Below are 27,088 nucleotides of genomic sequence, written 5' to 3'. Positions count from 1 at the left end.
CAAAAAGGGAAGATCTTTTAATAATTTAGCACAAAGTCAAATGATAGAAAGTTGGTCTTTTCCAGAAAACACTGCTGAAACACGCATACCATGATCACATTCCTTTGGTAGCTTTACTCCCATGAAACATGCTCCACCCTGTCTCCAGAGAGGGGCTCGGCCTGAGTGGCACACGCGCCAGCCATTACTGCTCACCTCACCTGCACAGACACAACAGGAAACCAGGTGCCAACAAACTGTTTAATCTTTCCACAAAGCAAGAGCCACACCCCAGTGTTCCCCTCCAGGGTCTGTCTCGGTGGGTCGGTGAGGCCACCCCAATGCAGGTCCCTGAGTCCGCCCACGCCATCACCACGAAGGGCAGGCAGCTGGTGTCATGCAGACGGGTGCTGCAGGACCCCAGAACAGCAGGGCACACACAAACGGTGGCCCCTGCGGAGGATTTACGAGAGGCACTCAGCTGACACGGTCCAGGGCCCCTGCTGGCCCACCAGGCTCCAGGCCCCTTGGCACAGAGTCTCACTGAGAAACCTAATTTGTAAAAAAGTCATCCAAGTGGAAAAAGTCTGGAAATAAAGCAAACAAACAGATGCCAATACTCAGGCTGCATAATCGACGAGCCAGTTGGAAACACTGACTACTTCTTCCTAATGTTCGCCAACGAAGAGTTGTTGTTTTAAATCTAAGCGTCCATCAGCTAAGACCATCTGTATCGGGAATACCTAAGACATCTTTGTAGCCAAAGAATGCAGCATGTAGGGTCTTTTAATTGTGCATTCATGATCACACACACAAACCAAACCGCAGCATTTCTGCCCCCGGAACAAGACCTTATAGAGAAACCTCTTAGCTAATACCTTCTTGTCCAATCTCAAAGTCATTCTGCACAGAGAACAGAAAAATTTGAACGCTCAAAAGAACAAGAGGAAGTGAGGGGAGAAGAGTCGGACACCATCTGTGAATCCAGAAGCCTTGTGGGGGGTGCAAGAGCCAGCTCCTCTCCTCCAAGACATGCGCCCCACTGGCTCAGCCCCCCATGTCCGGGAGCAGCGCACCAGGCCGATTGGAAGGTACATTCTTGTGTCACACGGAGAAGCCTGCCACATCAGGCCACGTAGTGGTACTGGTTGGGGCTGTCCTTGTCCCTCTCCATGTAGTCTCTGTCTATGAGAGACTCAATCCTCTTCTTCAGGTCTCCAGGCTGCAGAGGGACAAAGGACCCAGTTACACGCAGGGAGACACACAGACCAGAGTGTACATGACTGTCACACACGCGTGATCACACAACAGAATCCGTGTGAGCTCCTGCTCCTGGGGCTGGCAAAGGAGTGCAGGGTCTCCACCAGCTTCCCCGGGTTAGGGGTCTCGTGGCTGGGCAGGAAGCCGGCCTTTGCCAGCACCAGCACAGCTGTTTGCAGGGGAACCCACCCCTCCCCAAATTCCTCGTCCTCTTACTGCTTTCACTCCCTATGCTATGTTGGCAGCATGGAACGAGCCCAAGTCCCGTGAATGACTGGGGTATCAGCACTTCCATGATCCACAAGGGGCAGGCCTAGGTGACAGAGGTGAGCCAGCCTCTCAAGACAGCCTGCCACCCGAGCACAGCAGTCACTGCTCCTCAGTGTGGCCTGACCGGACACATGTGCAGGGCTCCGGGGAGCACATGAGACCAGGGAGTGTGCACCTGCTACCATGCATTTCACTTTCACTTTGCCTGCAGGGAAGGGGGCACACTGCCTACTCGTGGATGGGATGCGGAGTGCGCAGCACACAAAACTTCGCGTAGATTTTGCTTGTCTGATTTTGGGGCAATGCCAACCATGCTCGGCCACCATATGGACTGCCAGGGACCATATGTACCACAGGGGATGTGGGGTGGGGTGGGGTGGGTGGGTCCCCGGACTCCATGCAAATGTGTTCAGTCCCTGCAGAAAGCTGTTTTGGGGTTTTGCAGGGGCTCCTCCCGGCTGTGAGCGCAGGGAGGCCTCCTGCACCAAAGCCTGCTATCTGGGTGGGCAGAAGCGGCAGAAGTGTTCCCAGAAGCAGTGCGCATACTGTCAGCTGCCCATGTCCACCACAGGGCAGTCACAGCAGTGATGTGTCACAGGGGACCTGCGGCTGGCTCTGACAGGGAGAGAACATCAGTGCGTGCTACACTGTGGCATGGGGGACCGTTACCTTCACTGGGAACTTTAGCTGGTTGTACAGCTCAGAGACCAGAAGATTGTGGCTGAGGGTCTTTCTCATCTTCATGGTTCTGACGATTGCAGCATCAATCTGGTACTGCCGGTCCTGGAACACCCTCTCTGTGGTGCTGACCTGCTCCTCGACCTGTGTGGGAAGGAACAGGAGAGGTACAGACACATCTCAGCACCCTGCTGTCCTAGGTCCTATGCTTGTTCACAACTGCTAATCCACAGAAAGGCCAAACTTCATACCAAATCTGGCTATACATTGTAATAAAACCTCATTTCTCAAGAGCAGCATAATTCCAGTACCAAAAAAACAAACAAACAAACACAAAACAAAAAAAGGGGGTATAGTGCCGCCAGCAGGTCAATCTGTACCTGTGAGGTGAGTGCATCAGCAGCCTCATGGGGCCTTGAGACTTCCAGATACCCCAAAATTGCTGCTGTGCCTTTGGCCAGACCCCAAAAACTTGGGGCAAAGTTTACCAAGAAAGTAAACGGCCAAAAGTTAGGTATGTGGGAAACACACCCACAAACCACCTCCGGCTCAGCTATATAATTGGAGGCAAGGCCTCTTTGGTTCCTGATTGAACTGCTTAATGGCCATGATCCCAGAGACTCAGAAACGAATCTCGGAACCCAGCAGCTTTAGGTAGAAATGCATCCGGTCCCTGCAGTAGGCTACTGGTGCTGGGCCAACCCAGGTGGGAATAGGTTTCGTGCCTTGGCCTGTTCCCCCTGGCGGCCCAGTGGCTGCCATCCTTCTGAGGCCACTGGATAGTCACATTTGGGCCCCCAGTGACGAGACACACAGGGCCTCATGGGATGGGGGTGGAGCCGGGCTTGTCCTCCCCACCCCGAGACCCCAAGTCATCGCCCACGAATGGCCTCTCTGGCTCCTGATCCAGCTGCTTAACGGCCATAATCCCAGAGACTCAGAAACAAATCTCAAAACCCAGTGGCTTTTGGCAGAAATGCATCCGGACCCCCCAGAACGTTACTGTCGCCGGGCCACCCCAGGGAGGAAAGGGTGCTGTCCCTCCGCCTGCTCCCTCTTGGTGGCTTAGTGGCCGTCATCCTCCAGAGGCCATTGGACAGTCAGGCTTGGGCCCGCAGTGACGAAACTTGTTGGGCCTCACGGGATGGGATGGAGCCGGGCCTGTCCTCCCCATCCCAACGAGACCCCAAGTCATCGCCCACGAACGGCCTGGCCTCTCTGTCTCATCAAGCTGCTCAACGGCCTTGATCCCAGAGACTCAGAAACAAATCTCAAAACCCAGCGGCTTTTGGCAGAAATGTGTCTGGACCCCGCAGTAAGTTACTGTTGCCGGGCCACCCCAAAGGGGAAAGGGTGCTGTCCCTCCGCCTGTTTCCTTCTGGCGGCTCGGTGGCTGTCATCCTCCAGAGGCCACTGGACAGTCAGGCTTGGGCCCGCAGTGACGAAACTTGTTGGGCCTCACGGGATGGGATGGAGCCGGGCCTGTCCTCCCCACCCCAACAAGACCCCAAGTCATCGCCCACGAACGGCCTCTCTGGCTCCTCATCAAGTTGCTGAACGGCCATGATCCCAGAGACTCAGGAGCAAATCTCGAAACCCAGTGGCTTTTGGCAGAAATCCCTCCAGATTTAAGTGTTAAAATTTCGAAATTTCAAAACCACATGGCCCTACTGCAGCCACGCGACATCATATGTTATTCATAACCAGCAATAGAACACAAATTATCTATTGTTGCCTTTTCAGCAGATCTGAGTGTTGGGGTAAAATCTCAAATAATAATGGTGGGTCTGGTGTCGAAACATTGAATGTGATCAAAGTAGAGAGTAATGTGGAAATCATCTGCCCCACAGGTAGGGGGAGGGTGTGGGATGGGGGCATACTGGGGTTTTTGGTGGTGGAGAATGGGTACTGGTGAAGGTATGGGTGTTTTATTGTATGACCGAGACTTAGACCCAAAATCTTTGCAACTGCTCTCACGGTGATTCAATAAATAAAATTATGAAAAATGAAAAAAACAAAACAAAAACAAACAAAAAAAACTTACCAAGCTGTATTCCCTTAAAACAAAATAAAACAAACAAAACCCCCCCCTGCAATTCTATAGTGGCATAATGAGTCCAGCAGCACAGAACAGAACTCATCACCACTACAGCATTCACTCCAGAACATCAGCTCTGTTCCACATCAGGGAGCTGCCAGCCTGCCATGTGCAAGTTATCCCGAGAGACGCAGCAAAGGTACAAGAGCGGAGATTTTCTTTCCTTTGCAAACGGCTGCTCCCAGAAACAGAGCAAACATGGGGCCCACTTCACGTCTGGGAGACAGCACCTGCCAGCCGGGGGCTCGGGTGGGCAGTCTGTAGGCATGTTTAATGTGGGGTTCAGAAGCAGCCAAGCTCTCAGCAGAGCCTCTGGGACGTCGCACTGGAGATGGGCAGGGAGGGAGGCCTGGGGGCATGACTGCCGGTGACTCTCAACAGAGCAGCCACCAGGAGCTGCAGATGCCAGACTCCAGGAATCCCGGGGACCATCAACGCGGAGGCCCCCAGCCCCTACAGCCTGTCTCCCACCTGCAATACCTGGTTGAATACGTGCAGAGAAGAGCCCCAGGGCCAGCCCTGGCTCTGCTATGCCCTGGGGTTACAGCTGCAAGCAGACACTGCTCAGTCTCTGGGGACAGCCGTCCCCACCCAGTACAGACTTCCAGGAAGATCTGTCTGCTCGCATTTATGCACGCATGCCTGCTGTCCCCTGGCACCTTTCGCGTTGTCTCCTTGGTGTCTCTGTGTGTGTGTGTGCGCGCACGCGTGTGTGTAGTCGTCTCCTGGTGCCTTTGTGCGTGTATGTTTCGTCTCTTGGCACCTATGTTTTTACATGGATATGTGTGCGGGTGTCTCCTGGTGCCTCTGTGTGTGTATATGTGGTATTTCCTGGAGCCTACATGTGTGTGGTGTTTCCTGGCGTCTGTGTATGAGTGTGTGGTGTATCATGGTGCCCACATTTGTGTGTCCTGGTGCCTGTGTGCATGCATGTGCCTGTATGGTGTCTCCTGGCAGCTGTAGTAGCAACAGGAAAAGCAGAGACCTCCAAGGAAGGGACAGAGCAAGACCCAATGTTGCCCCCCTGGCACCTGCATTTTCTCCAGCACTATTGAGATGGCCCAAGACCCAGAAAAAGAGAAGCCTCAGAGGAAGGGAAGAGATCTGTACGCAGACACAGACAGAGAGCTCATAAGGAAGCACAGCTATCCAGGAAATCGGTTCCTGGAGAACTCCTCTGTGGAAGGGCAGAGACATAACAAACTCCTCTGACTCACTGAAAGAATCTCATCTACAGACATAAGTGTAGTAAGAGATAATGTGAGTTCCAGCAAAGAAACCCACTGTGCAACCCAGTACAGAAACAGCTACAAGACTGGGGCCTCAGCCAATGGTGCCCTGCAGGATGCCCCTGTCAACCTGGTGTTCACAAGTCGCTCCAGTCAGTGCCAGGGCACCACATGAGACGAGAACTGAACTGAGGCACCCTGCATGCAAGACCTGCACTCTGTCGCTAGGCAGAAGATACCACAGGAACTCCTACCACAGTGGGGGTGAATGTGATGGCACCCTGCATGTCTGACAGGCCCAAAGATGCTGGCCCAAGACAACCCCCGCCTGACCTGTGGCCTCCCTGCATGAGACCCCGCCACGGCAGGTATGTGTGCGCCCACACCTGTGGCCTGCCCACCAGGTGTGTGAGGGCATGGCGCATCCCCTTCTCAGGACCTGCACCGCTGCAAGCAGCTGCCTCACATGCACTGTGGGCCCAGCCACTGTGCCCAGCCCGACAGACACCATGCCACCAAGCCTGGCCAGCCAGCACCCCAATGTGGGGTTGATCCCCTGGGGTGTGTCTGTCTTCTCATCTGCACCCTAGTGCCAAGCCCAAGTCAAGGAAGGGCCCAAGCCGACGAGCAGAAGCTGGGCGCCTCTTGCAGCAGACCCTGTGGACTTACGGTCTCCCTCATCTGGATCTGGTTGATCTTGATGCGAAACAGTTTGTGCTTGAACTCGCCATTGAAGAGAAACTTGTCTCCGTCCTCCACCTCCTTCCCTTTGGGGCTCTTGACCAGCACGCGGGCCTTGCCACAGGCCAGGGACTGCAAGGTTCTCCGCAGCTCACTGTCCTCTGAGCAGAGAAATGGGGTCAGGGCGGGAAGAGAGCAGCCCCCAGAGCGTCCACCCAGTGCCAGCCGAGGAGTGGCCCCGGCAGCGTGGCAGGGGAAGGCTCCTACCTATCCCAGTGGCCACTTTGATCTCCTCAAAGCTGAATCCGTCCCCTTCATTGAACATGAGAAGCACCAGCGTCTGGAACAGGGACACCTGGAACTCCTTCTTTCCCTGGAAGAGATGGGTGTCATTTTAGATCGGACAACGGAGTCCAGACCAAAGGCAATCCTCATCAAGTCTTTGCAGGTTCCTCAGCAACACACAGTGAAACAGAGGGGCCCCAGCCCCAAGACAAGGCACACGGGGCCATCTGGGTAGCAGGGAGCAGTGGTGCGGCAGTCAGGCATGAGGGACAGGGTTGAGGGACCTGGCAGAACCCTGGAGTATGTATGTCTGTTCAAATCAGCACTGGGTGATGCCACCACCACCGTGGACAGAGGCTCCACCTGAAGACCGGGTCCAGCGGGGCACACTGGCACTACCTCGCCTTACCTCCAAAGCCTGCTCAGAAGCGGTTTCCAGTCAATGCAGACCAGCACACACAGTAGCGGCTGGTAAGGCCCAGGTGCTCTGGGCAGCGTTTAGAGAGCTGACGGGCAGCAGGCAGGGCCCCAGAGGTCTCATGGCACCCATTAGGGTTGGGTCACAAGTGGGCAGGCAGATCAAGCGCCTGCTGTAAGCTGTGACGATGTAGCCTTAGAGATGCTGCACCCACTGGCCCCACTGCAGGGGCGCCTGGCAAAGGCAAACACCCACCCTCCCTTGTCTGACACTGCTCAAGCACAATTTGCAATGGCTCCATGAAAAGACCCACAAAATCACCAGATGCGACAGACAGGGCACTTACTTCCTTGAATTCTGCCTTTAAAACTGCATGTCCCAACGTGGTTTGCCACTGGAGTTTCCGGCCACTGTGCTTTCCCAGATAGAATGTCTTAAACACTTCCTGAAGTTTGACCATCTGTCAAGCACAGAAGACATTTCACTCTCAGCGTGTTCATCTCGAGGGTACGCTTCCACTGAATCTTGAACCACTTTCTACCTGAGGCAGACCAGCTCATGACCAAAGGTTTCTCTGGAATCTCACCTGCGACAACACTGCACCCTGGGCTCCCAAAGTACCTATGACAACAAGGAGGCCACAGCAGGGTGTGCCTGCAGCCCAGGAACCCTGCCTGCACTTGGTGGTGCTGTCCACTGACCAACTCTGTGATTCAAACTCTCAGACCACCCTGTGTACCTCATACCATCCTGTGACCTTGCTCTGAGCTCATGTGGCCATACTCCCCCCCCTGGAATCACGCAACCTGCACATCTTTCACAGCCAGTGCCCTCTTACTCAGTGGCCACGAGCTCAGGGAGGAGGACAAGCCCCTGTGCACAGCCTGGCTGGACCCTCCCTTCCTACAGCCCCAAAGTCATGTGACCCACACAGCCTCAGATTCTGGCCTTACACCACGTCTCCCAAGGTTTGTTTTCTGAACTGCTGCCTCCAGGAAGCCTCCCTGATGCTCAGAGCTCTGGCTGCACTTCCACAGTCACTGTGGTAGTGAGAGCCACTCTGAACAGGACGCAGCACGCTGGGTGGGTACCAGTGTGCTTCTGGCTCAGGGCGGCAGCCTGGTCTCAGCCTGGTCTTTCTTCCCAGTGTCTCAGGCTCAGCTCTTCCTTGTTCCCAACATGTACTAGGCCCCAGGCAAGAGACTTCAGCCCCCCTGTCAGACAAGCAACTCCAGATTTTTTGTTTCCTGTAATCACTGAGGGGAGGGGTGGGGATGTTCTGGCAGGAAAGGAGGGGAGAGGGGAAAGGAAGAGGGGAGGGGAGGGGGAGGAACAGAAAGGAGAGGGGATGAGAGAGGAGAGGATGGAGTAGGGGAAGGGGGAGGGGTGCGAAGGAGGAGAGGAAGGGAGGGGAGGGGAGAAGGATGGCTCCAAGGGCCCTGGGGTCAGCTTCTGGGCTCCTGGAAGCAGGCACTGACCACCGAAGGGGAGGCGAGCCGCAGCCAGAGGGACGAGCACAGCCTGCAGGGTGACCGGGCCCGGCTCCACAGGAACAGTCTTTGTCAGCCAGGATGCCGACAACGGGGCCCCAGAAGGGAAGGGAGAGCAGCCAAAGCTGCAGGTGGCGCTGGGGGCGCGGCAGCCCGGGCTCACCTCGGGCGGCAGGTGCACCTCCATGGGCGTGTAGGTGGGCCAGTAGCCCATGGTGAGGATGTTCACCGTCAGGTCGATGGGGCTCGGTGCACTCTGGTTCTGCATGTACTGAAACGGAAGAGGGAGCGCCTCAAAACCTGATCTAGAACACATCAGGGGTCGTCTAGACAGGACCTTAGCAAGAGGCCACACTGATCTCAGGCCCAAGGATGCATCCCTCAGAGCCAGATGCTAAGTCCAGACTGACCCGAATACTAATTACTGGAATGTTTCAAATACTAACATTTCAGGTATGGACTTTATGCAAAATCCAACATACCTAAGGATACCTTTTGCTTTTCCACTGGGGTTTTTGGGCCACACTCTGCAGTGCTCGGGGCTTACTCCTAGCAGGATGTGGGGACCCAGCGGTCCCAGGGAACGAACCAAGGCCGGCTGCATGCAAGGCAGCCCCGAGGATACTTTCAGTCCAAGGCCCCAACCCACCTGCTTGAAGTGCACCATGATGTCCTTGGAGAGCTCCATGTCCTTGAACATGCCTTCCAGCTTGCTGGTGAAGGCGGCACCACACTCTGGGATAACAAGCAGAGGTGAGGTGGCGCGGTGGGCCGAAGCCCCACCCCAGCCCTGCCGGCTTACCGTGCTTCAGTTTGGACAACATCGACTTTTCCGCATCCACAGAGGCGCTTTTCCCCACCAGAAGTCTTTTCGCCAGGTCTTTTTTATAGAACGCCTCAAAGACATCCTTCCCTGTTGAAACCAAATGAGTCACCACGCGGGTGCCCCCGTAGGGCGAGCGCTTGCTTGCTCGGAACAAGTGGGGCGTGAGTGTGTGCGCACAGCAAGGCCGGGGCCCACGCACCGTGAATGAACCTGAAGATGATCATGATCTTGTCCAGGATCCTCTCCAGCTCCTCGTCAGTGGCTTCCTTGTTGCCTGCCCGGAGCTTGGAGTCCACATGTTTGGCTGTGGGGAGAGCAGGCGTCACTAACGACCCAAGACTTGTCCGCACCACATTTGCTCCAGTAGAACACAAGGGGTCTCTCACAGCAGCAAGAGTTGGGTCCTAATACCGGGGACTTTGCAAATGATCACGTTACAGGGCAAAAGGGAAACGGCGTACTTTCTCTGTCCTCCATTCCATGAGCAAAATACTGTCAAAGCACACAGCTGCCGCCTCCAAGCTGAGGCTCAACGAACCTGGCAGGGAATCCTCCTGTCTTTGGAAAGCCAGCCCAGACTGCCTCAGGGACAGCCTGCTTTGGGAGAGGTGCCAGCCTGCTCGGTCCCTGCAGCAGCGGAGGGACTGCACAGAAGTGCCCGGACCTTGGCTGCATCTCATTCAACGCTCTGCTCCAAGACTGCCCAGCAGGCACAGGAGCCAAGTGTCCTGACCACTCCCACCCGACAGCCCCTACACCCTGACACGCCCTCTCAGGGAACTCACCACCCCATCTGATGCAGGTAGAATTTGAGGGGCAGGGCCACCCACAACCCTTGGGACCAGAAACTGACGAGCCTGCTCGAACTAGCAACATTTTGATACTCCCAGGAAACCACCCTACTAAGGAGCAATTTAAAATCTGGTCTTCAGGGCTTGGGGTTGGATCGAGGCTGAAGCACAGATTTTGCAAGGAGAGTCCCAGATTTGACCCTCTGCACAGCCCAGAGCCCTGAGCAAGGACTAATCCTGCTGCTCCCCAATTTAAACGGGGGTCGGGGGGAGACAGAGAGAGAGATAGATGGGGGGAGGGAGGAAGAGAGGGAGGGGGAGAGGGAGAGACACTGATCCTATTAGGGTCAGGGATGTGGCGCAGCGGTAAAGAATGTCTTAGTAAATGTTTTCCGTGGTTATTTCCACTCCCTGGCCCCCCATACATAAAGAATTTTAAAAAGTGCTTTTTCTGAACTTGCACCATCTTGGGATGAGAGCAACAGGACAGCGAGGAGGGCATTTGCCTTGTATGCCACCAAACCAGGTTTGTTCCCTGGCATTCCATATGGGCCCCTGAGCTTGCCAGGAGTGATCCCTGAGCACGGAGCCAAAAGTAAGCCCAGAGCACTGTCAGGTATGCACCCCCGACCCCCGACCCCCCAACAATTTTGAAATCTCATCTACTTTTGCCCGGTTTTGTTTTCTGTTCAGCACATCGCCACACCTCGCTCTGTACTCCAGGGTCGCTCCTAGATTGGCTCCTGGCACCTTATGGGGTTCTGGGCACTGAACTACTGCTATAATACTGCTCTGGCCCCACTTCTGTCCTCTTTCTATACCGATCACACAGCATGCAGAGTATGATGAACACATCATTAACTCTGTTTGAGAGGCAGCTTTCAAACAAACCACCGTGGACCAATTCCCAAGCAGAAATCCCTTGCTTGTAACTAAGACAGTTGAGGTTCATGTTGGCAAAAGACAAAACTGGAGTGGCTGGCACAGATGGTGCCCCATGTGGCCTCACTCTCTTTCAGTACTGCAGGCTGAGGCGAAAGGCGGGCATGAAGGTTTAGCACTCTGGCCCAGCCCAAAGAGTTGGGCGGGGGCCTGGGGAGTGCAGGACCAAGGCCAGGTAGCTGCCTGTGTCCCACCAACTGCACGCTCTCTGCAGAGCCAGAGGCAGACAGGCAGGCAGGCAGGCAGGCAGGCAGACACAGACACACAGACAAACAGACACACACACACACACATACACACACACACACGCACGCGCAATGCCGAGGCCAGCAGCTGCTAGGAATGTGTCCCACTACTGGTGCTCTCTCTGCAGACAGACAGGCACACGCGTCTATCAAAGCTGAGCCTCTGAACAAGGTGTCACCATGGCAGTCTGAAGTCCTGGAAACTGCGTCCTACCTATCAGCTCTGCGGGCTTGTTGGGTCTCTTGTTGATGAAGGTCTCAAAGGACTCCTTCATCAGGTTGATGCACTTGTCGCTCCTCTGGAAGCACACATCAATGACATGGTCCACCCTGTCCTTGAAGTCCAGCAGGTCCTGCACCATGTCCTTGTCCTTCTCAGGGTTGATGACAATTGTTGTCCCGAAAGTCTGTGAACACAAACACAGGTGCATGCCCTCACTCACCAGTCTCCTGAGGGCAGCCTTGGGGCAAGCTGAGCCAAGGCACACCGTGGGGACTCAAAACTAGACCTCCCAAGTTCTCCCAGACTCGGTCACAGCCTCAAAACTCAGCCACGCACTCTCAGCGCCTGCCGGAGACCGCCAGGCACAGGAGCATGTCTGCTGCCTTTCAGAACTTTCCTATCAGGTGCTTAAATAGACTTCACTCTTCCGACCTGAAAATCTACTTAGATTTAATCAATTTTCTCTCCCCTTCACCACAAGGCAATGCTCAGGGGCCAAAGAACACTCATACTTGGTCAGTACAATGGCCCAAGGATGAGGGGCTGGCAGATCCACCCCAGCAGTGCTCAGGGGCTCCAAAAAAATGGGGTTGCCAAAAGCTGCCAGTGATCGCAGAAACCCAGCACAGTCCCAAGTTTCACAGTTCCCACTGAGCAAGGGTGCGAACTCCTGAAGACACAGCCACAGAGGCAAATGCACACTGGCTCCCGTGGTCTGTGCTTCAACTCCAGCTCGCCAGGGGTCCGAGACGGGTGGGGACACAGCTGCCCCACAGCACACCTTAATGTACTCGCTCCAGTGCTGCAACAGGACGTGCTGGCCGCCTTTCACACGGCTGAACAGCTGGTACATCTGGGTGAGGTCTGGCACTCTGTTCTCGTCCAGCAAGTGGTCCAGCCCTGAGAGCACAGTGATGTTAGCACAGTCCCTCCCAGCCCAGGTGAACACGGCAACCACAGACAGGCCAGGCAGGCATCCGGCTCGGCTCCCCCTCCCTCTCCCAGTGCCCTCAGCTTCGGCCCAGCTCTCTGTCTCCATCCCTTCCTTTTTTGCTGTCGGGCAGGTTGGTCCAGCACACACCAGGGCAGGAACTGATGGAGCAGTCTCCTGCAGGAGACGCACTCTATGCCTCTGGTCACTAAAGACCTCTCATCTCAGAAGGCAGCAGTGCTCTGAAACTTCCCCAGGTCCCTGACCTGCGAGGGTGTGACTCTGAGTTACCGTGATGTGGTACATCACGTTGAAAGTGTTTGCCAAAGGGCCCATCCACTACTAAATCCGTTAGGAAATGTCATTCACGCGTAGAGTAGAGTGGAAAGGAAACCAGCCGTCTCTCTTGAAAAAGGTAACATCTTCCAGCTTGAGGTTTCAGGCTTTTTCTCACAGAGGTTTTCTAAAGCCAGCAGCCCCCAAGAGGGTGGCGGGAACGTCTCTAAGCTGGAGAGGCCCGTGTCACAGGCCCCCTGGGACCTAGTGCGGCGTTTCTCTCTCCAGCACCCGGCGCCACACACACCATATTCCACAACACATTTTTCTCCCTTCTAAGCTCTGAGTAGTGCAGGGGTCTGATCCTAGGGTGCGTGAGGACCCTAGCCCACCCAGCCCAGGGCTCCCACACGCGCTTAGCTCCCTGAGCATCCCCCTGGTGTAAATAACGATGCGCCCAAGGGTATTTCTGTATCAAGTTTTTGGGTGCCACTACAGAATTGGTTAAGCCACACACACGGAGTCTATCTCTCTCCACTCAGGGCTTACTCCTAGCAGGGCTCAGGGGACCATACGGGGTTCTGGGGATCAAATCCATGTCAGCTGCGTGCCAGGTAAACACTCTACCTGCTGGACCACTGCTCCAGCCCGTACAGCTTATCAGTTCCTGGAAACTTTGGCTTATTAAATGCACTGAAGCAACCTTTAGCAGGGACCCAGCACCAGCATCAGGCAGCTGTCTTCCAGCCACTGCTTCTTGCTAGGAAGACAAGAAGGCCCCAGGGTGACTTCCAGACACACAGGCCGGGTCTGGGCCTCTCCCTTCCCCTGCGACTACTTTGCTTGGCACGACCAGATACCCTCTCATGGGCAAATGGTTCCTGAGGCAGACCCTCACAGGCACTGACTGGCCTCACCTGGAGTCTGTCACTGTGGAAGTGAATGCAAGAGGTCCCTCACGGAAACCCGGAGGACACCGGTGCCAGAGGCCTCCCCAGTCCTGCTGGGAATGGGGCCAACAAGGACAGACCTGCGCTCTAGGGTGACGGGCAGAGCTGGCACTCAGCACACAGAGCAGCAAGAGTCTGGGGCTCAGGGTGCCTGAGTGGCCACTGAGGCTCACTCGTGCTGATGGACCTCACTGCAAAGGCGAACATGTGGACATGCTTATGGCTGTGGCCCCACACGCCCTCTTAACCCAACAAGGACTAGCTTTCGGCTACAGGAACATTTACCTTTCTGCAGAATTGCTGTCAAGTGTTCTCCTAAGAGCTGTTTCTCCACACAGGCAATCAACGGTTTCCTGTCAAAGGGGACAGGGCAGAGATCACGTCGTCAGACACATGAGGCCTGCGAGCCAGGACACAGCGCACACGCTGCACCCCTTTGCACGGGAGGCTCCCATACTCAGCACCAACCAAACAGCATCTGCCACCCTCCTCCAGCCCAAGGGTCCCAGAAACCCCTCATCTCCCCAGCCCCCAGATACGTGAAAGAAAGGATGGACTGTGTTCCTTTCTAGAATGTACAAAACAAGTTGGATTTTTTAAAGTTATCCCAATGAATTAGGACAGACATTTAATTTTCCAATTTCTCACAAATTTGGTGGCACGTACATTTTCCACATGTGTAAGATAGGGTGAGCTTAAATAAAATAACCATTTTAATCTAAGTATCAGAATAACTTAACTTTGAAATCAGCATGTGGCCTTAAGCCACTCACTTTACTTCTCTAATACTTGGTCTCTTGGGCTGTAAAATCGTGGGGGGAGGGAAGGGAGGGAGGGAGGGAGAGCGAGCCCCAGACTTGCTGCTGTGTGCTTAGTGCCAGCTCTGCCCGCCAACCTTTCACAGGAAATGATCATCACCCAAAACCTTAACATCACCCAAACCTTAACAAGGAGGAAGAGGGAGTGAGGGCGAGGAGAGAGAGAGAGAGAGAGAGAGAGAGAGAGAGAGAGAGAGAGAGAGAGAGAGCAAGACAGAGAAGAGCAGATGTTGGACCTAAGAAGATTCTTCTGCCCATCAAGGTCCATTATCATAAACCCTTCCCAAACATCTGTCCCAGAGCAAGCATTCTGTGGGATGGGTGTTGTTTCCAGATTAGTTGCTTATTGCTTATGCTTCTCTTCCCATGAAATGTTTTCCGTGTCCCAAATATGTGTCTCGAGACTGAAATGGTGTTCATTTAGCTACAACATATATTTCTGAATAATGATAACTGCAGGAAAAATAATAAAAAAAAAACCCACAATATCAGATTTCATAAGACACTGTTTTGAGGGTATTCTCTCTCAAATGAAAGTTAAATGTTTCCAGCACGCAAGTACATTTGGATGTGCCTGCCCTCTCCTCACTGGCCTGCATGCTCACTGCCAAGGGGCCTGCACATAGTCTGGGAGATACCAGTGTGGCTCGCGGCAGCCACAGGAGCACTCTGCGTCTTGAGAGAAAGCCAGAAGAACTCCACTTTCACCCCTTCGCCTTTCTGGTTTGGGGGCCAATCCAGTAGTGCTCAGGGCTCGCTCCAGTGGGGGCCTGGGACAAGCCCAGGCCAGCTAAATGCAAAGAAAGCACCCCACCCACTGTGTTACCTCTCCAGTCCCACATTCACCTGTCTGAAGACTAGTTCAGATTATTAGACAGAATATTCATGAACCCAAATACGCCATGTTGTAAGTACTTACAAAGTTCCAAACCACCTGTATCCTTAACATTTCCATACTTTAAGTTCATACACTGAAAACCAGAAAGACCGTGGGAGGGTCGTTGGGAGAAAAAAGTGTGTATTTATCATCAGCCAGGTGTGTCCACTGTATGCTCCGTTACCCAAATGCAAGGCCTGGGGGACTGGCACTGCAGTCGCATTTCATTAACTGGACAGCCACGTTTCTGGATGACAAGGCATCTTTACACAGGAGCCATCAGGAAAAAACAAGCCGCAACGATAGGCCTTCCTGCCCGGGGTGAGGACAGCCTCCCAGTGCCCCTCGTGCTGCTGGGGAGAGTTCCAACCCAGGCAACCGCACATGGCACTAGGCACGCTGGGCTCCTGGGGACAGGATGCAGCTTCAGCCGCAAGGCTCTGATCCTGATCCATCATATCCTCCTGGCTGCAGGCACAGGGGCCATTCTTCCCTCCCTCCTCTCCACACTGCAGTCGGTGCCGCATAGCCTGTCTTTCCCCGCAGTGGCTTCCTGCCGCCTTGGAGACAAAGCGCCCAGACAGCAGCAGTGAGTGAGAGGCAGCGTGCTACAGACGGCTGACCTTCCACCCGCCGGGCTACTGGGCTCCCACCACCCCCAGTCCCATAAACGTCAGGCCACAGCTGGAAGCAAGGAGTGGAGAGCTGGCCCCCGGGCTGTGCTAAAGTGCAGGGCAGATGCAGCACATGGAGGAGACTCCTGGGGCCACACTGAGCGGAGGTGGCACATAGACCCACTTACTGTGTGCTGTGGTCCAAGTACGTGATCACCCGGTCTCCTTCTTCCTCCAGACGCTTACTGACATGGTTAAGGTATTCAGGAACCTTCCAAACAGACATTGAAATGGGTCAGTAACAAAAAGATGGATGTTGCCCAAAAGCCCCTGATACCATTCTCTATGAAATCGAAAAAAAGAGAAATAGAATAAAGGTAAACACAGATGGTGAGTGGCGCGAGGGGGGGTCTGAATGGCCCCTGCCCTGCTTGCACAGAGCCTGTGAGGATGGACAGGCTTCCCGCCTGAGCCAAGCGGCAATCCATAGCCACTGGGGTTAGGAAGGCGGTTCTTGGGAGACCCCGCAGCATGAGGCTGAAGATGCAGGTGAAGGACACCTCTGGTATGAGGCGAGCGGCCAGCGGTGAGTACAGGCTGCCAGTGACAGCAACTGGGACACGGTAGTCTTGGGCCCGCGGTCCAATGACCAGGGTTCACCAGGCTTCTGATGGCCTCCTCAAAGACAGCAGCTCACACAGCCACAACCCCGCCGTTCCAGGTTCCCGACACGTTCTCCTCGCTTTCCGAGTGAGCACTGTCCCTTACGTACCTCAGATACAATCTGACTGGCTGGGGCGAACAAGGGCTTGCAGAAAGTTCTGTGCAGCATGTGAAGACAGATGTCTGGACACTCCACAATCACTACCATGCTCCCAACAGAGCCCTACTGTTTGGACAGGCCACATCCGGAAAATAATTTGTTGAAAAACTCAAGCATGTGGGTTTTGTGACTAAAATCTCCAGCTTCCAGAGATAGCAATAGGCTACCTCCCCCCATCTCCCTGCACTTCCGGAAGCCTGGCAGTCACACATACAAACCGCCCCGTGTGCCTGAAAGCTCTCTCACTGGCCATGATTCAGAGACCCAGAAATAAATCTCAAAAGAGGTTGAAAGAGGCAGAATTTGTCCCGGATCCCACACAAGGCTGAAACATCTCGAGGAACCCAGAGGGGAGCGGGTGAACCCCTGCACCCACCCCAACAGAGCCCCAGCAGCGAAAAGCCTCCACAGTCTACAATGGCCACCATGCTCCCAGCAGGACTCTGCTTCTCAGAAATTAATTTGTTGAAAGACTCAGGTGTATGGGTTTTGTGACTGAAATCGCCAGCTTTCACAGGGTTGGGGATGGACTACCACTCCCTATCTTCCTGTACCTACTACAGAAGCCCAGCAGTCACACACCCTGAAGATGACAGTTAAGTATTCAACTCCAGGCACATTTGCTGCCTGAGCCCATGTGCTGCTTGCACCCACGGGGCCCACTGCCTATGGAACCTGAGCACATGCGGCACATGCATCTCCCCTCTTGATATGTGCACCTTTTTTTTCTTTTTTTGCTTTTTGGGTCACACCCGGCAATGCACAGGGGTCACTCTTGGCTCATGCACTCAGGAATTACTCTTGGCAGTGCTTGGGGGATCATACGGGATGCTGGGAATTGAACCTGGGTCGGCCGCATGCAAGGCAAACGCCCTACCCGCTGTGCTATCGCTCCAGCCTCGATATGTGTATTTTCTTACTTCCATATCTAATACTGGGGTGTGTGTAGATCTCTCCACCTATGGAGAAGACTGCGTTCTCTTTTTTTTTGGGGGTCACACCCGGCGATGCACAGGGGCTACTCCTGGCTCTGCGCTCAGGAACCACCCCTGGCGGTGCTCAGGGGACCATATGGGATGCTGGGAACCGAACCCGGGTCGGCTGCGTGCAAGGCAAACACCCTACCCGCTGTGCCATCTCTCCAGCCCCCTGTGTTCTCTCTTGAGCATGTCATTCTCTCACTCCTTTTCCTTCCTGAAAACTTCCAGTAAAATTTATTTTACTTTGCTCGAGCGGGCCCAGTAACGTCTCCATTGGAGACTTTGTTGTTACTGTGTCTGGCATATCGAATACTCTCGGTGGCTTGCCGGGCTCTCCGAGAGGGGCGGAGGAATCGAACTCGAGTCGGCCATGTTGGCCGCGTGTAAGGCGAACGCCCTACTCGCTGTGCTATCGCTCCAGCCCTATTTTACTTTAAAGAAAAAAAAAAAGTCTTTAACTATAGCTATATTACCCCATTAGAAACTATGACACCCGTATACACAACTACAATTTCAGCCACGCAACATCTCAAACTCTACCACACTGATAAACCAGGAGTAGCACACCAGTTTGAGTGGGATGTAACGTAGAAAACATCCAATCTAATTTAACAGAATACCAAGACAAAAGGCTTAACCTGTAGCAGCATCTTAGAATCTCTTATACAAGGGCTTAAGGGCTCCATGGTGAGATACACAGCTTCGCTTTCTTCTAGGGAAACATTTTTTGATCAACCTTTTAGCACATTATTTGTAAAAAGCGATATAAAATAAGTTACTGAGGGCTTGCTATGGGGGCAGGCTCAAGGGGTAGGTGGGAAAATTACTGGAAATAATGGTGGTGGGAAACGGTGGACTGGTGCTGGAATACTGAATCTATCTGGCTAATGACTTAACAAGTCATTAAAAAAAATCAAGATGCCTGGATGCTGGTTTTGCCGAGACAAGGCATATAGCAATGCTCACCTCTCTTTCTTGCATCAGTCTTTGGCCTTCTGCAGCGTATAAACAGTTGGTTTCTTCCAGGAACTTCATCTCGAAGGAGTCCTTGTAAACCTAAGGAAGAAGCGGTTGCCGAGGCTCTGCGGAACAGCTCTCCGTGAGCGGGCTGGCTGGGCTGCCGCCCCGGGCTCACCTGCAGGTCGGACAGCATACTCAGCAGGCTCCGCAGCAGGCTGCGGTCCACCGCCTCCCCGCCCCGCTCACGCTCGATCAAGAGCAGAATGCCGTCGACGGTTTTGGTCTGCACCAGCTTGTCGCTGATGATGTGGTTCCTGAAGAGCTCTAAGCCCATGTCCCTGCAGGGATAGCGCGAGAAGAATACTGAGTGTCCTCTCCAGCTGCCTGCCATGACAGGCGCACCCTCGCGCTCCCCAGGTCCGGCCTGCCCACTCTTCCCCTCATGGTCGCAGGACTATGTCGACTGCAGTGACGTGTGTCCACAGGGCCACACAGCAGACCACTGCTCCAAGTCCTGGGGCCCAGGCTCTGCCAGATGCTGGGATGCCCCACCTGCCTGCCCCATCCGGCCCCAGGAGCTGCTCTCTCTGCCTCGGTTGCAGTCTCATGCATGGAGTAGGACTCCACTGTCAGCCACTGACCACAAACAGTGTGCCAACGAACCCGTGCCAAGCTCTGAAGAGACCAGGCACGCCCTGCCAGCAGGGGCTCCTGAATGGGCCCTCAAGGGACAGTGAGAGCGAGCAGATGAGATAGACGGATGCGAGGGTCAGTGGGAAGCGGATATGAGGGGCCGTGAACAGCTGGGTGAGAGAAGGTGAGTGGGTGTGAGCGGGGGTGAGGAGTGGGTGCGTGGGGGTGGGTGCGAGGGGATGTGAGTGAGCAGGGTGGGAATGGATGTGAGTGGAGTGGGGACGGACGGAGTATAAGCAGGGAAGGTGTGAGTAGGTGGTAGTGAGTTGAAGGGGATGAGTGGGTGTGAGTGGGCACGGCTGTGGGCGTGAGGACGGGGAAGTGTAAGTGAAATGGGGAGTGCAGGCGGGGGACGTGCGCAGGATGTGGGCGTGAGCAGGACAGGGTGAGGAACGTGGACAGGAGGGGCGGAAGGAGCTTCCTCGGCAGGTGAGAGAGCAGCCACTCTAGGAGGAGGGGCGGGCTTCAGCGGAGGAGTCAGAGGGTGGAGGAAATGGCGCCCAGAACACCTGTGGAGGGCGCGCCAACTGAGACGCCATCCCTGAGAGATGGCGAGGAGCGGCGGAAACACAGGCCTGGCCCGGGGAGGATGGTCAGGCAGGCCTGGCAATGCCCTGGGGGAGGACAATGCTGGAGGACACGCGGGAGCTGGCCCGGGACCACAGGCCACTGCAGAGGCTGCGGGAGGAAGGACCCTGCGCCCGGGGCCACTCACCAGATGGAAGGGAGCATGGAGCTCTGCAGCACGTAGGTGCGGTCCAGGAAGAGGAAGATGCTCCTGATCATGATCTGCAGGGACAAAGTCGCTTCCTCAGCGAAGGCTCGACGGCGCCTCCTGCGCGACGCGGAGGCCTGTGGCCCACGAGCAGCAGTGACGGAGCACCTCGCCCAGACTCCGCGTCACACTTCGCTGGACAAACAGTGCCCGAGTGTTGGACTTCCCCGCTGGCCCAGAAACTGCCACGTGGGTGTGAAGCGTGCGTGCAGGGCCCTGAACGGCTGCTGTGAGCAGCCACGGCCAGCTCATCTCTCCCAAGCGGTCAGCACAGGCAGGACACACAGCCAGATGCTCCCTCTGTTCTCCCTCCTATCAACCAACCAGCCCACAAAACTCCAGGTGCGCCAAGTCACTTGAGCAAATCTACAAAATCCAAGCCTGGGACCGTCCAGCTGCAGTTCTGGCTTGACTGTGCTGGTAAAGTGGAGCGAATAAAGCAAAACGCAACGGCCAATCCCCACCCCCACCCACCGCAAGGCCCATCCAGAAGTAAAGCTAGCGTGTGCCTCGGGTTAGGGCCCCATCCGGGCGGGCAGGCAGGAGGGGCGCAATGTCGGGTGGGTGGGAGGCGTCATGCTGGGTCAGACACGCTCCAGGAGCGAGGCTGCCGTATGTCGCAAGTCGCTGCCAGTGCCCCAAGCGGAGCAATGTTCCCCTCCAGCCCGGCCAACCTTCCCCAGGGGCGGAGGGCGAAAGGGCGGCTTACCATCTGCCTGCAGTGGTCCTGCCAGCACGTGTCGATCCTCTTTAGGAACAGGACGCTGTCTAGAGCATCTGTGCAGGCCTGCTAAGGAAGCCAGCCGCTGCCCCTCTCCCCACACTCGCGCCGTGTCTAAGACCCAGGACAGCTGGTACTCACAGTGGCCACAGGCCCAGGGGAAAGGAGGCCCAAGGCAAGACGGTGGCACAGGGCAGTCGCTAGACACCCCCACCCAGGAGCACTGCAGGATGCGCACCCGGCTGGCCTCAACACTTTGCGGAGTGCCCAAGTAGTCATTCCCACCGGACAGCGAGGTGGGGGAGGACCATGAGCAAAGAGAGCACTCCTTCCCAAAGCCACAGGCCCAACCGCAGAAGCCACCCCGCACTCATCCCAAGCCTGCTCCTCGTCCCCCACTGGGGAGGAATCCCGGCAGCTGTGTTCGTCCTCTCTCAGGAAGGAAAGCAACACGTGGCCACAAACACTGGCCTCCCTCCGGGGACTGTGAAGAGGAAGACCGAGTGGTGCTGAGCACTTCCATGGAGTGTCAGGACAGCATCCGTGCGGGGGGCACACACGCTGCAACCCCGGGTCAGCTGCAGCCCCACACGCACGTGCACAGGGTGGCGGGCTCCGATGTCGGCAGCATGCGGGCAGCCTGGGGCCAGCTGCTCTGCATGGACCGGGGGGGAGGGGGGCGGCAAACACCTCTCTAGAGAGTGCCCCACCTCCTGAGCTCTGCTGCCTTCTCCCTTCACACCCAGATGCAGAGCAGCAGGTCACACCCAGCCGCACCCCGCTATCAGGGGGCAGAAGGCGGGCAGCTGCCCCGCTCCCTGGACCACACCCTGCCAGGCTGGCTCTTGGTCCCTGGGCTCTTCCAGGCTCTGCAGCACTGCTCTCTGTCAGGAGGCGCCTGGGCAGCGGCCCCTTCTGCACGTGGGCAGCAGTGAGTGACATGACCTGGCCCCAGGGGACTCCCTCTCCCCCAAAGATGCAACCACACAGGGGGGCAGCGTGGGGCTCAGAAGCAGGCGCACTGTGGCCAGCCACAACCCTGACAGCAGATGGCAGCGCCCGAGTTCAGAGCAGCTGGCCACACGCTCCTGCTTCTCCACTGCCCCCGGAGCTGGCCCGCACACCAGGCCAGAGCACCCGCGACTGGGCACGAGACATCTCCAGGGAGCCCCCCCGTCCCTCAGTCCCCTCCCCACACAGCAGCACACACCCGTCACCAGCCGAGAGAAATAACAACGTGGGGCTCCTCTGTTCCCACTGGCCGGGGGGGCACAGCCCCCACAAGCGGGTGCAGGGCTGTTGTGTCAGGCCCCCAGTGATAGGAGTCAGGGGGCACCAAACACAGATCTCCAACTTTTCTTGGTAACGCCAACCAGATTATCCAAGTGGACCTTATTTTACATCAATCAGATCAGCACGATCAACGACAAAAACTCGACTCCTGACGTGAAACAGAGGTAAGGGGCTGGTTAGCAAACCGCCGTTTAGCCGCAAGGATACTCGTCCTCCTTTATCCCATCAATGTCAATTTGAAAACTAGCACGAGGAAAAGGATATTCTCGGAACTGAAGGGTCTGCGCCTGCACGTGCTCCTCGCACACCTGCCGGAGCTGCTTGTAGAGGGCCGGCGAGACTTTGTGAGAGCAGAGATTCTCAACAGCCTGAAACACAAGGCACGGGGCATCAGCGGCGCCCTCGCGCTCCCACGCTGGGGCCGGCCGTGCTCAAGGAGGGGGAGGGGAGCGGCAGGACCCACCCTGTGCTTCACCAAGAGGGGCACAGCAGGCCGTGGGCCCCCGCCTTGCTGCAGGGTGACTCGTGTGGGTCACCGAAGGTTTGCTGGAATGAATCAAAGAAGTGACAGCATTTGAGGCAGAATTCTTTTCCTTCTAGTATTTTTAAATGGGGCCGGAGCGATACTTCAGCGGGGAGGGTGTTTGCCTTGCACATGGCACTGACCTGGGTTTGATCCCCAGCATCTCATACGGTCCCCCAAGCATCGCCAGGCATAACCCCCGAGCATCGCCGGGTGGACCCAAAAAAGCCATGGCGGTGCTCTGGGGACTATACTGGGTGCCCGGGATCAAACCCGCGTCAGCTGCATACAGTCTAGTGTCCCCTCTGCTGTACTATGGCTCCAGCCCCCAACAGACACACTAAACGGAAAGCTTTTCTGCTGTCTCGAACCATTAAAACAAATGCATAAAAGAACACTTTATAATTTGACTTCAACCAAAACGTCTTATTTGTCAGAAAAAAAAGGTCACTTCGATTTTTATAGTCACTCAAATACTAGAGAACACTTGTATTCATTAATACCAATAGCAGGACAACTACTACAATGCTCATAGCCCAAAATAAGAACAGCAAGGATTCCCCAAACACGTATATGTTTACGAAGTTCAAAGAGAAGGTGGACGATGCCAAGAATCTGAATCCAATCACCGGGTCCTGAGATTGCTAGTCTGGGTCCCCCCTCGTTCATACAATCCGGACACCGTGGCCTTCTCTCTGCCCGCCCTCCCTTCCTCACATTTTCATTCCTCCCTCTCGGAGGGAGCCAGAGAGCCATCCTCTTCTCTCTTGAAAGCCTGGCTGACCTTTCAGCGCCACTTTCGTGCCACAAGTTATCTGCTGGTGAACCCCGAAGCCTCGCCATTTGGCTGTCAGCAGCACAGCGCTGCGGGCATACAGCAGCACGCTGGAGGACCCATGTCTGGGATCCCCGAGGCGAGTCCTGGGGTGTCGGGTCATGGTGCTGCTGTGCAGCGCCACGGGGTATCAGTGGGGTACAGGGCACAAGGGAAGCAGGAGCAGAGGGCACACACCGTTCTGCTGAGTCACTGTGGGTGTCTTCATGTTACAGACTCTCGTGACTCCCACGATAGGCAGCTGCTCCCTGTCCCCGAACCACCCCTCCACTGCACAGAGGAACATTGGGGACTACCAGGGTTGGGGTCCCACACAGCAGGAGCTACAACAGGCCGGCACCAGGGCGGGTGGGGACACCAGTCTGAGGCGGCCGCCCTCCCTCCAGGGCAAAGACCAGCCGCCCATCTGCACCCTGTGTGTGCCCCACTGCAGATCCCCCGGAGGGTGTGCAAAGCTGTTCCAAATGGGCTTCCTGCAGGGAGATCGAGCTAGCTGTGAGGGCAAAAGAACCCAGCCCACCTGGAAACAAGAGCCGGTCTCAAACTGTGAGAGGCCTGCTTCACGTACAGGTCTGGTTTCTTCGGTTGGGGGGCAGGGGGTCACACCCGGAAGTGCACAGAGCTCACTCCTAGAGGCTCTGCAAGTGCCACTGTATTGTACTGTCTCCTTGTTCTGACTGCAGGCCCAGCACTGCCAGGTGGCTCAGGAGGGCCTGGGTGCCAGGGACTGAGCTCAAGCCTGGGCGACACGAGGCACACTCGACCTCTTAAGCTCTCCCCTGGCGCTGAACTCAAGTCCATCAAACAGAACAGACCTCGTTCCCTTCTGGCATTACAAGGGGGATGAAGACGGCTGGAAGAGAGGGAGAGGAAAGACAAAGGAGAGGAAAGGGAGAGAACCCTCTCTGGCCCCCACACCAAACACAAGCCCAACAGGCAAGAGTGCTGAGAATCCCGAGGCAGTCTGGGGACAATACAGGAGGGGGCAGTCACGGCAGCAGGACGCGGCACTCTCAAAAGCCCCTCCCCGAGACACCAGGGCCTTTTCCCGAGGCCTCCCCTGAAAAATGGCCACAGCAAGTCCTTCCACCAGGAGCAGGGACACGGCCACAGCCGAGATGCCAGAAAGGAACAGCAAACCGGGAGGCAGTGCACCCTCAACTCCCCAACGCCTTACTGCACCCCAAGTCTCTGAGGCAGGCGGCTGGACCCTTGGGGTTTCCCTGGAATCCAGGCTGGGCCCTGGCCGAGGCAGGTAAAGGCTCCACCGGGCCTGGCAACTGGCACCGTCCAGACCCCAGCAATGCTATTGGCACAGGCCTGACAGGCGTCAGAGATAAGCCCAGCCCAGCCCAAGCTGCTCAGCAGACAGCGCAGCAGGGCCCGTCCGAACCGGGCAAGGGACAGGGAAGCAGAGGGGAGCTACGAGGGGCGCCGTCTCCACCACTTCCCGCAGGGGAGTCCCACAAACACGAGAGCAGTGGAGGAAACCCAGGAGGAACGACCACCTAACTCCTGTAAGAGGGAATAGAGGGGTCCCTGTGCCTCAAAACTGAGAGCGCAACGAGTCTTCTGGGGGCTGAAGCGACTTCAGAGCGAGTTTGAGGCTCTGTGGCATGGGACCCACAAACAAGACCAGCGTTGTGAAGGCTGGCATTGGTAGAAAGACAAACAGTCCAAGACGCTGACCCAGTGCCCCGTGCGCAAGTTCGAGACATCTCCGTGGCTTCTCTGGTACCCTCCGATTCCTGAGGAAGACAGGGGTCCTACGACAAAGCTACTGCGAGGAGGTGGAGGAATAGGCCAGCGCTCACTGCTTGATGCTGCCGTTGCCTGACAACTACTGGTTTAGGACCACACCTGGCTGTGCTCGAGGATGACTCCTGGTGGTGCTGGGGGAAACTATGTGGTGCCAGGGTCACCTGCCTTTTCTTGTTTTGGTGTGTGTGTGTGTGTGTGTGTGTGTGTGGGGTGGGGGGGTGGGCGGAGTTACATCCAGTGATGTCCAGGGGTTACTCCTGGCAGCTCTCGGGGGACCGCACGGGGTGCGAGCGATCAAACCTGAGTCGGCCCCATGCAAGGCAAATGCCTTTCCCCCCACGCCGCCTCTCTGGACCCTCATCAATGATTCTGCCAAAGTGAGAGAAAAGATGGTCCCTCCAAGCAGCAGTACCGAAGCAAACGTGCCTGACACCCCAACACGCAGGTGCTGTTGCTCCAGCAAAGGACGGCACCTGCCTTCCGGACCCACCCTGCAGACATGCACTCGTCTCAGCACATGAAAACGCACGACAGACACCCAGTCTCCATACTGCACAAAAAACCCCACGCAACTGATAAACCTATGCACCAGCACTCCCCAAACAGCTGTCTCAACACAACACGTACACCAAGTCTGCACAACACACGATGAACCCACGCACCTCCACAGCACACAATAAGCCGAGTTTCACAACACAGCATGAACCTACACACACGGATACCTACTCCACAACACAGAGAACCTAAGCGTCCACGACACACAATAAGCCTACACACATCACGCACGGCACATCGTCCCCACGGAGCGGACGTCTGGCAGCAAAGAAACCGCTAAGAGGGAAAACGTGGGGCCTGAGCGACAGCACGTGGGAAGGGCGTTTGTCTTGCACGCGGCTGACCCGGGTTCGTCCCCGGGCGCCCGAGCACCACCGGGAGTAATTCCTGAGCGCAGAGCCAGGAGTAACACTGAGCGTCGCTGGGTGTGACCCAGGAAGCAAAGAAAGGAAAAAGCAAAATCTGAAAGAATGAGAACACTGAAGGGCTGGCGTGGCAGGCGGACGCCCGGCGGGGTGCTGCACCCTCGAAACAAGGTCCTGCGGGTGGTACCGGCGCCCTTGGGAAAAACACGCACCGGCGGCTGCCGGCACCGTCCCGAGCGGAGCAGGGACCAACGTGCGGACCCCGGGCCTCGCCGCCGGCCGCTGCCCCGGAGGGAGCGGGGCATTCCGGGCGCGGGGCTGGGCAGGGGCCCTGCTGCGGCCCAGGGACGCTCCCCCGGGTGGACGGAGCCCGGGGACGCCCTGGCACGCCTCGGACCCCGGCCCAGAGCTCGCGCGCGCCGGGACGAGTCCCGGGTCGCGCGTGGGCGTGCGCGCAGCCACGGCCCGGGACGCCGACCCCCTCCCGCAGGGAGCGGCCCGGCCGGCGCGCGCGGCGCCCCCCCCCCCCCCCCCCGAGGCGCCCCCGCGCCGCCCACCTGGTAGAGCTCCTCCAGGTTGCAGGTGACGGGCGTGCTGCTCTGGATGGCGCGCACGGCCTCGTGCAGCTGGCGCCAGGTGTCCTGCGTGTAGTTGTCGGGCAGCCGCGGCCGGTCTGCGTGGGAGAGAGCGTCAGCGGCGGCCCGCGCCCCCCGCCCGCGCCCCGGGCCCGCGCCCACCTCGGAAGTTCTTGATGACGAGCTTCTTGGAGCCGCCGGGCGCCGAGGACACGGCGGCGGCCGCCAGCGCCGCGGGCCGCGACAGCCCGTTGGCGTGGCCGGCGAGCGCCGAGAAGCCGCCCCTGCGCGGGCCCTCCTCGGCCATGGCGCCGTCCCTCGCCAACCGCCGCGGCCGGCCGCTGACCT

General features: G+C 56.6%; 1 protein-coding gene across 1 annotated transcript; it reads right to left on the bottom strand.

The window, feature by feature from the left end:
* Nucleotides 1–221: 221 nt before the first annotated feature.
* Nucleotides 222–27,078, bottom strand: CUL4A (cullin 4A). Its single transcript, XM_056129802.1, has 20 exons — nucleotides 26,903–27,078; nucleotides 26,723–26,838; nucleotides 22,391–22,494; nucleotides 20,822–20,891; nucleotides 20,053–20,126; nucleotides 18,820–18,982; nucleotides 18,651–18,740; nucleotides 16,070–16,152; nucleotides 13,858–13,925; nucleotides 12,197–12,315; nucleotides 11,407–11,599; nucleotides 9,414–9,518; nucleotides 9,191–9,301; nucleotides 9,038–9,123; nucleotides 8,552–8,659; nucleotides 7,245–7,358; nucleotides 6,463–6,568; nucleotides 6,184–6,356; nucleotides 2,179–2,331; nucleotides 222–1,201 (listed from the first exon to the last, which is right to left on the bottom strand). Exons 1-20 carry the CDS (start codon nucleotides 27,045–27,047, stop codon nucleotides 1,106–1,108), a joined length of 2,277 nt encoding a protein of 758 aa, XP_055985777.1. The 5' UTR covers nucleotides 27,048–27,078; the 3' UTR covers nucleotides 222–1,105.
* Nucleotides 27,079–27,088: the final 10 nt, after the last annotated feature.

The sequence above is a fragment of the Sorex fumeus genome, unplaced genomic scaffold (genome assembly GCF_029834395.1).
Source record: "Sorex fumeus unplaced genomic scaffold, SorFum_2.1 ptg000072l, whole genome shotgun sequence".
NCBI classification, from domain to species: domain Eukaryota; kingdom Metazoa; phylum Chordata; class Mammalia; order Eulipotyphla; family Soricidae; genus Sorex; species Sorex fumeus.
The sequence above is the reverse complement of the archived record's forward strand: the minus strand, read 5'-3'. Positions and strand labels throughout refer to the sequence as shown.

Excerpts from the sequence above, each read along its gene's own strand:
- CUL4A (XM_056129802.1), bottom strand. The coding sequence starts at position 27,047 with ATGGCCGAGGAGGGCCCGCGCAGGGGCGGCTTCTCGGCGCTCGCCGGC. Across the intron at positions 9,124-9,190 it reads GTTGTCCAAACTGAAGCACG|AGTGTGGTGCCGCCTTCACC; the intron begins GTAAGCCGGCAG and ends TTGTTATCCCAG. Across the intron at positions 2,332-6,183 it reads AGATCCAGATGAGGGAGACC|GTCGAGGAGCAGGTCAGCAC; the intron begins GTAAGTCCACAG and ends CTTCCCACACAG.